General features: G+C 48.2%; 1 protein-coding gene across 1 annotated transcript; it reads right to left on the bottom strand.

The window, feature by feature from the left end:
* Positions 1–366: 366 nt before the first annotated feature.
* LOC123406111 (alpha-amylase type B isozyme) lies at positions 367–1,946 on the bottom strand. The gene is made up of 3 exons (XM_045099597.1): positions 1,810–1,946; positions 785–1,729; positions 367–677 (listed from the first exon to the last, which is right to left on the bottom strand). Exons 1-3 carry the CDS (start codon positions 1,894–1,896, stop codon positions 426–428), a joined length of 1,284 nt encoding a protein of 427 aa, XP_044955532.1. The 5' UTR covers positions 1,897–1,946; the 3' UTR covers positions 367–425.
* Positions 1,947–9,891: the final 7,945 nt, after the last annotated feature.

The following is a 9,891-nucleotide window of genomic DNA, read 5'->3' as shown; positions in this document are numbered from 1 at the left end:
CCGCCATTGCTTTTGTGCGCCTCAGCCCCGTAACACAATTCCGTATGCTCCCGTACGAGTTACTGGTCATGGTTGTCCAGTTTTCGTTCAACTAACAATGGTAAACCAAGAGTGTGAAAATCAGAGAAAGAAAAAGACTGGTATGCGTTTTATTGTAATTTTATCTTTTGGTTATCTATATCCATTGTAGTGGATTTTATTTTCTTCGATATTAATCTGATCTAAGATGCTCATTTTGGTTGTCTTTATTAAAGAAAGAAAGAGTGCGAAAATCCTTATAAATCATTATTTTATCAAAAATACAATGCATGTCCCTCATCCTCACTTTTACATGGAGGAAGTATTAAATTATACTATGTGAACAGCGTGAGCTCGGACTAATATGTATCATATAGGAACTTGTAGAGCTGCTCTCGCAATTTTGCTCATATTTTCTCCCATACGGCATAGTCATTGCCGTGCGCGGCCACCTTGAAGCCTCCCGGAATGAGGTTCCCCACATCGTATCTTGGCCCGAGCTTGACGATGACCTTGCCGTCGATCTCGGCGAGATAAAGGTCGGCGTCGGCCTCTATGATTTGCAGCTTGCTCTCGTTGTGTATCCCGTGCCGGGTCCTGACTGACACCAGGCGATCGATCTCCTCCTTCAGGCCCCAGTCGAAGAAATGATCGTAGAACTGAAGAACCAAAATTATTTTTCATCAGTTCGGTCATGGTTTGTTATTATTATGAACGAAACAAGAAAAGAAAATTGAGATGTGATGTATTGGTACGACGAACTCACGATGCATGGCGTCCCTGGGTGCGTGAGGATGTAGGCATATCCCTGCATGACCCTGTCAGAAGGGAAGGGCCACATGTGCTGCGTGGAGCCGGTGTCGTGGTTGTCCACAAAGGTCACCGCCTTGGCTGGCCACCACCCGATCATGCCTGGCGCCTTACCGTCTGTGCCGCGCAGCCGCCACAGCTCGCCCTCCACGGCCACGTTGAGGATGCCCTTGGTGGTGAAGTCGAACGTGGTAGCGGGCCCTTTGCCGCCAACCTTGTCCACCCAGTTCACCAGCTCCTGCCGGTGCTGGTCCTGGTTGAGGTTGGGCTTGCCGTCCCCGCCGTACGCGAGCGACGTCCATATCTCGGCCACGGCGAAGCTGGGCTCCGAGCGGTCAATGTAAATCTTGGCGACGTCCGCGGAGTAGCCCTTGGCGAAGTCGAAGCGCCAGCCGTCGAAGCCGATGTCGGCCTTGAGCCAGTTGAGCCACTCGACGAGCTCCTTCTGGACGCGCAGGTTGAGGTGGTCGATGTCGGGGGCGGCCCCGAAGTCGGCGCCGGTGTCCGGGTTGCCGGTGCCGTCAGCGTAGGGCCGGTCGTCGCGGCAGATCATGTGGGGCCCCCAGTCGAGGCGGGCGTCGGGGGTGCCGCCCTCGAAGATGCAGTAGATGCCCCGGCCGTCCTTGTGCTCCGCCGTGCGGTGGTTGATGACGATGTCGGCGATGGCCTTGACGCCCTTGCCGTGGAGCGCCCCGATGAGGGACTTGAGCTGCGCCTTGTTGCCGTACTTGGAGGCGTCCAGGTCGTACAGCCGGCCCGGCATGTACCCTTGCTCGGCGACGGACTGCGACGCCGGAGGGAGCCAGACGTGCGTGATGCCGGCGGCGGCGATGTCGTCCACCTTGCCCATCAGGAAGTTGTACCACCCGCCATTGTGCTTCCACGACTCCCAGTTGAAGCCCTGTCGCATGCAGAACCCAAAACTCAGTCCAAAACATGATCGCGGTACATACAGAATCTGAAGATAGGACAAGATCTTACCTGAAAGAGGACTTGCCCGGAGGCCAAGCTGGCCGACAGGCCAAGGAGGACGAGGAAGAGGGAGAGGGACAAGTGTTTGTTCGCCATGTTCTTCAGCTCTCTCTTGCTGTGCTCTCGAAGAGTACGATGGAGAACTGATGCATTCAGCTTGTGTGTCTGGCCAGGTATTTATAGTGTGCTGCAGCATGCCGGAATTGCTGCCGGTGTGCAACTTGCAAATCACTTTCTCGTGTGCTCGGCTTGAATGCTCCTTTGGGCCAGTGGATATGTCGGCCGGAGTTTGTTATCGGCCGGTACGGTGAGCTCAAAAGGCGATTCAATGCCCAAGTGATGTAGATGGAGGCAGCCTTCGCCTTCCATAAGAAGGCACCGGTCAATACGACCGTCAGTTATCCTCAACCTCTGTTTTTCTGAGGACAGAACATTCGAGCATTTTTCATCGAATAGTGTGCTGTGGTTACAATTACAAACCTTCATCTACCGCAACTGTATGTCTGTAGGCAAGCCAAGAAGAATTTGCAAGAACACGGAAACTACTCAACTGGGAGTGGTATAGTTTTGTACATGATCAACCCCAAAAGGGTTTAGCTTTCCGCACTAAAATAAGGTTCAGTTCAGACGTCCTGCTTGTAAGCAACAGTTCGTGAGATCAGCAGCAACTGATGGCACCTTCTGAATAACCTGGATGAGGTACGTCCCTCGAGGCGGATAAAACTGGACACAGCAGTTTCAGAAAGTTTCTAGCGAGTTTCAAACTTTTTTCAGTCCGAAGAGATCAACATATATCCAAATATTCATTCGTTCGATGAGCATTCAATTCGTGAGGGATAAGCAGATTCTTCACTAAGTTTTATCCCATTTAATTTCGTTGGCATCCCCAAGGAGTTCCGAATGGGTTGCTGCAACTCTGGACGTCATTTCTGTACTAGAAAGAAGCTGCACCTTTTGCTCAAACTTTCGGAGGGATAAGCAGGCGCCGTGATAAACAATGGCCGGAGCAGATCCAACTGACTCAACAGAACAAACGGAAGTGTGTTTTCACTTGCCGCCATGCCCTCTACAGTCTATCTATGACTTCACGCTGCACTGCTACGCAGCGCCGCGCCGCGGCTGTCGGCCTCCATAACCGGGGCGCTGTCCGTAGCTAGGATCCGTCCGTCGGTCTTGTTGACGGGCTGTTATAAAGAGTCTTTTTTTCAATCTCTTGATTCGGGTTTTTCTTTCTTCCGCCAGTCACTTTGATTGACGTTTTCTTTTTGGTTTCTGATTTAGAATCGGGTTAGATCGTCCGCCGCTGCCGTCGACCACCGCGCCTCTATTCCGACATCACCACGGCCCGACCTCTTCACCGACTCGACGGCCTCGCGTGACGCGGAGGCCCCTCATGAGCGTCGACCGCGCGTCTGTTTGCCCGTCGCCCTGCATCAGCCGTCGCTGCCCTGGACTGCTCCGTCACCACCCTCCTCCGCCGTGCGTCTACAGCCGCCTAGCCATCTCCTTGCCGGCCCCGTCGTTGGCTGTTAGGCTCGTCGGATCCGGCCACATGGGGCTCGTCGGATGCTGGTCGTCAGCCTCGTCGGGCACGTCGGCCCGGCTGCGTCAGGCCGACTACCTCATCGGCCATATCAGGCTGTCTTTTCAGCTCTAGCCGCGACCGTCATCATCTCGGATGCCACCACCCCGCGTCCATCGAGCCACGTCCCCGACCTCGTGCGCGATCGGATTGATCACCCGCCCGTCCGCGGTCCACCTCATCTATGCGGTACGACCGATCTGGCCTATCGGTTGCACGCGCTTCCGCAGCTCCCCTGAAGACTGTCCCGAGTAAAGCGCGTCCCTTCATCGATCGAGTGCCGGGCTACCCCTGCGTCGCTCCGTCGGGCCGCAGTGCCGCCTCCCTGTGGTTCTCCCCGTGTCTGCACTGACTCGCGCGTTACTACTACGTCGCTCCTTTGGGTCGTAGTGCCGCGACATGTGGTTCCGTGACCGGCGAGTTGGCGCTACACCGCCTCTCCGGGCTGTAGTGTCGCGGCACACGGTTCCTACCGCTGTTGGAAATATGCCCTAGAGGCAATAATAAAATAATAATTATTATATTTCCTATTTCAAGAGAATCGTTTATTATCCATGCTATAATTGTATTGAATGGGCAATAAAACCACTAGTTTCAAGAAAAACGGCAAGGGCAAGAAGGAAAACTGAGTGCTATTATTGCAAGGGGACTTGTGAGTGGAAGCGAAACTGCCCCAAGTATGTGCCGATAAAAGGGCGGCCAACGCCAAACAAGGTATATTTGATATACATGTTATTGATGTGTACCTCACCAGCTCTCGTAGTAGTGCGTGAGTATTTGATACCGGTTCTGTTGCTCACATTTGCAACTCGAAACAGAAACCGTGGAATAAACGAAGGATGACGAAGGATGAAGTGACGATTCCCGTGGGAAATGGTTCCATGGTTGATGCGATTGTTGTCGACACGATCTCATTTCAGTTACCATCGGGATTAATGATGAACCTGAATAAATGTTATTTAGTGCCTACGTTAAGCATGAACATTATATCTGGATGTTGTTTATTGCGAGGGGTCATTGAAATCAGAGAATAAGGTTGTTCTATTTATATAAGTAATATCTTTTATAGTCATGCACCCAATGTGAGGGATTTATTCATGTTGAATCTCGGTAGTGATGATACACATATACATAACACTGAGATCAAAAGATGTGGAGTTGATAATGATAGTGCCACTTTCTTGTGGCACTGCCGCTTAGGTCATATTGGTGTAAAATGCATGAAGAAACTCCACGCTGATGGACTTTTGGAGTCACTTGATTTTGAATCACTTGACACATGTGAACCATATCTCATGGGCAAGATGACTAAGACTCGGTTCTCCGGAACAATGGAGCGTGCAAGTGATTTGTTGGAGATCATACATACCGATGTGTGCGGACCGATGAGCATAGAGGCGCACGGTGGATATTGTTATTTTCTCACCTTCACAGATGATTTGAGTAGATATGGTTATATTTACTTAATGAAGCACAAGTCTGAAACGTTTGAAAGGTTCAAGCAATTTCAAAGTGAAGTTGAAAATCATCGTAACAAGAAGATCAAATTCCTACGATCTGATCGAGGAGGTGAGTATTTGAGTTACGAGTTTGGTGCTCACTTAAGACAATGTGGAATTATTTCACAGTTGACACCACCTAGAACACCACGGCGTAATGGTGTGTCCGAACGTAGGAATCGTACTTTATTAGGTATGGTGCATTCTATGATGTCTCTTACCGATTTGTCGTTATCATTTTGGGGCTATGCATTGGAGATAGCTGCATTCACTTTAAATAGGGCACCATCAAAATCCGTTGAGACGACACCATATGAACTGTGGTATGGCAAGAAGCCAAAGTTGTCGTTTCTTAAAGTTTGGGGATGTGATGCTTATCAAAAAGCTTCAGCCTGAAAAGCTGGAACCCAAAGCGGAAAATTGTGTCTTCATAGGTTACCCAAAAGAGACAGTTGGGTATACCTTCTATCTCATATCCAAGGGCAAAGTGTTTGTCGCTAAGGACGGAGCTTTTCTTGAGAAAGATCAGTTTCTCTCAAAAGAATTGAGTGGGAGGAAGATAGAACTTGATGAGGTTGTAGAACCTTTGCTTCAACCAGATGGTGGCGCAGGACAGAAAGAAGTTTCTGTCGAGGCTGCACCAGTTAAAGAGGAAGCTAATGATGATGATCATGAAACTTCAGATCAAGTTGCTATCGGACCTCGTAGGTCGACAAGGGCACATACTTCTCCTTAGTGGTACGGGAATCTTGTCGTATCAATTATATTGTTAGAAAACAATGAACCTGCGAGATATGGCGAAGCAATGGTGGGCCCGGATTCCAACAAATGGTTAGAGGCCATGAAATCCGAGATAGGATATATGTATGAAAACGAAGTATGTACTTTGGAAGTATTATGTGAAAGCCTAAAGGCCATTCAGAACAAATGGATCTTTAGGAAGAAGACGGACGCGGACGGTAATGTGACCATGTATAAAACTCGACTTGTGGCAAAGGGTTTTTTCAGAAGTTCAAAGAGTTGACTACGATGAGACCTTCTCACCAGTAGTGATGCTTAAGTCTGTCAGAATCATTTTAGAAATAACTGCATTTTTTGATAATGAAATTTGGCAGATGGATGTCAAAACAGCATTCCTTAGCGGGTTTCTTAAGGAAGAGTTGTATATGATGCAACCAGAAGGTTTTGTCGATCCAGAGAATGCTAACAAAGTGTGCAAGCTCCAGCGATCCATTTATGGACTGGTGCAAGCATCTCAGAGTTGGAATCAGCGCTCTGATGAGGTGATCAAGGCGTTCGGGTTTATACAAGTTTTTGGAGAAGCTTGTATTTACAAGAAAGTGAGTTGGATCTCTATAGCATTTCTAATATTATATGTGGATGACATATTGTTGATTGGAAACAATGTAGAACTTTTGGGAAGCGTAAAGTATTACTTCGATAAAAGTTTTTTAATGAAGGACCTCGGAGAAGCTGCTTACATATTAGGCATTAAGATCTATAGAAATAGATCAAGACGCATAATAGGACTTTCAAAAAGCACATACCTTGATAAGATTTTGAAAAGTTCAAAATGGAACAATCCAATAAGGGCTTCTTGCCTGTTTACAAGGTATAAAGTTGACTAAGACTCAATGCCCAGTGACTGCAGAAGATAGACAAATCTGCCATAGGGTCTTTCATGTATGCAATGTTGTGCACTAGACCGGATGTCAGCCTTGCCATAATTATGGTAGGCAGGTTTCAAAGTAATCCAGGAATGGAGCACTAGACAATGGTTAAGAATATTTTGAAGTACCTGAAAAGGACTAAGGAAATGTTTCTTGTTTATGGAGGTGACGAAGAGATCATCGTAAAGGGTTACGTCAATGCAAGCTTCGACATTGATCCGGATGACTCTAAGTCACAAACCGGATACATATTTATTCTTAATGGGGGTGCCGTAAGTTGGTGTAGTTCCAAGCAAAGCATTGTAGCTGATTCTACATGCGAAGCAGAGTACATATCTGCCTCGGAGGCGGCTAAAGAAGGTGTTTGGATGAAGCAGTTCATGACATATCTTGGAGTTGTGCCAAGTGCATTGGATCCAATAAATCTGTTATGTGACAACACTAGTGCCATTGCTCTAGCCAAGGAACCAATGTTTCACAAGAGTACCAGACACATAAAGTGACGCTTCAATGCCATCCGCGATTACATCAAGGAGGAGGACATAAATATTTGCAAAGTGCACACAGATCTGAATGTTGCAGATCCACTGTTTTCTGAGCCTCTTCACATAAAGCAACGCTTCAAAGCTTCTTCCACGAGCAAAACATGATCAACACCAGAACAGTATGGGTGTTAGATTCGTTACATTGTAAACCACATATAGATGTGAAGCTAGATTATTGACTCTAGTACAAGTGGACACTGTTGGAAATATGCCCTAGAGGCAATAATAAAATAGTTATTATTATATTTCCTGCTTCAAGATAATCGTTTATTATCCATGCTATAATTGTATTGAATGGAAACAGAAATACATGTGTGGATATATAGACAAAACAATGTCCCTAGCGAGCCTCTAGTTGACTAGCTCGTTGATCAAAGATGGTTAAGGTTTCCTAGCCATAGACAAGTGATGTCAGTTGAGAACAGGATCACATCATTAGTAGAATGATGTGATGGACAAGACCCAAACTATAAACGTATCTTGTGATCGTGTTATTTTGTTGCTATTGTTTTCTGCATGTCAAGTGTATGTTCCTATGACCATGAGATCATGTAACTCACTCACACCGGAGCAATGCCTTGTGTGTATCAAACATCGCAACGTAGCACAGGTATCTCCGAAGGTGTGCGTTGAGTTAGCATGGATCGAGACTGGGATTTGTCACTCCGTATGACGGAGAGGTATCTCGGGGCCCACTCGGTAATACAACATCACAAACAAGCCTTGCAAGCAATGTGACTAAAGATTTAGCCACGGGATCTTGTATTACGAACGAGTAAAGTGACTTGCCAGTAACGAGATTGAAATAGGTATGGAGATACCGATGATCAAATCTCGGGGAGGTAACATACCGAAGGACAAAGGGAGTGTTATACGGGATTAACTGAATCCTTGACATAGAGGTTCAACAGATAAGTTCTTCGTAGAATATGTAGTATCCAATATGGGCATCCAGGTCCCGCATTGGATATTGACCGGAGAGTGTCTCGGTCATGTGTACATAGTTCTCGAACCCACGAGGTATGCACACTTAAGGTTCAATGACGTTTCGGTATAATTGAATTATTGATGTTGGTAACCAAATGTTGTTCGGAGTCCTAGATGAGTTCCTGGACATCACGAGGGTTTCTGGAATGGTGCGGAGACAAAGATTGCTATATAGGAAGTATCCATTTGGCTTCCGGAAGGTTTTCGGGCATTACTAGTAAAGTACCGGGAGTTACGAATGGGTTTTGAAGTTCCATCGGGAGGGGCCACCCACCCGGGAGAGAACCAAAGAGGCCCAAGGGTGGCGCATCATCCCTTAGTGGGCTGGTGGCCATCACAAGAAGGCCACTTCGGTCGAAACAAGGAGTAAGGAAAGGAGAGGAGGCCCTACCGAATTGGGGAAGGAGGACTCCTCCTTCCAAGTTATGTTCGAGGAGGACTCCTCCCTCTCCTCTTGCACTGGCCGGCCCTAGGGTTTTTTCCCTAGGGCACCACCCCTCCCTTCCACCTATATATAGTGGAGGTGAGAGAGGATTTTGGCACCCTAAGCCATAGTGCAGCCCTCTCTCCCACCACCACTTCGTGACACCCCGTAGCTAGTTCGATACGGCACGACAAAGCCCTGCCGGAGTAGCTCTACCACCATCACCGCCACACCGTCGTGTTGCTAGAGAATTCAGCTACCTCTTCTTCTCTCTTGCTGGATCAAGAAGGCAGAGATCGTCATCGAGCTGTATGTGTGTTGAACGCGGAGGTGCCGTCCGTTTGGTACTAGATCGGGAAGGATTTCGTGGGACGCCTACGATTCGGATCACGAGATGTTCGACTACATCAACCGCGTTTCTTAACGCTTCCCGCTGAGCGATCTACAAGGGTATGTGGATCCGATATCCCCTCTCGTAGATGATCATCACCATGATAGGTTTTGCGTGTGCGTAGGAATTTTTTTGTTTCCCATGCTACGTTCCCCAACAACCGCCGCATGAGGCCATCCCCGTGGCTGCACTGACCTGCACACTGCCGCTATGCTACCCCTTGGGTCGTCGCGGCGCGGCATGCGGTCCACACCGCCACCTAGAGGTCTTCCCGCCGTCGCCCCGACCACGCGCTTCCACTTCGTCGCCCCTTCGGGCCATAGCGTCACGGAGCGCGGTCCACTCCGCCGTCCCCGCCTCGATTTTGTGAGGTATACACCGCATCATCTCCTTCGGTGCAGGAACGCCATCGTTCACGCTGTCTTTGTCACACTATCGGGTTCTTCCTCACCTACTTCGAGCATCGTCACCGCGTTCCTAACCAGCCGCCGCCGCTGCCGTCAGGCCACCACTGTCGCTCTCCTTCAGCGCTGCTGTAGCGCACTCACTCGAGTACCGTCACCCCATCCACCCCCTTCATCTCTGTCCAGCACCAGCTCATCGCCAGAATTGCCGTCGTCTACTCCGACCACCACGGGCAACATCGGACCCTGCCTATTTGGGCCGCAACCGTCGTCGAGCCCTTCTTTGCTTGTGTAACGCCCAAGATGTGGTCCCATCCTTATTTTGGCGCGAGGGCATGATACATCTCCAACGTATCTATAATTTTTGATTGTTCCATGCAATTATATTATCAACTTGGGATGTTTTATATGCATTTATATGCTATTTTATATCATTTTTGGGACTAACCTATTAACTCAGTGCCTAGTGCCAGTTTCTGTTTTTTCCGTGTATTTGACCTTTTTCAGATAAGAATATTAAACGAAGTCCAAACGGAATAAAACCTTCGGGATGATTTTTTCCATAACAGAAGGGATCCATATGACTTGA

Source organism: Hordeum vulgare, chromosome 6H, assembly GCF_904849725.1.
Source record: "Hordeum vulgare subsp. vulgare chromosome 6H, MorexV3_pseudomolecules_assembly, whole genome shotgun sequence".
Classification (NCBI taxonomy): Eukaryota; Viridiplantae; Streptophyta; class Magnoliopsida; order Poales; family Poaceae; genus Hordeum; species Hordeum vulgare.
Note: the sequence above shows the minus strand (reverse complement) of the source record. Positions and strands in the feature narration are given on the sequence as shown.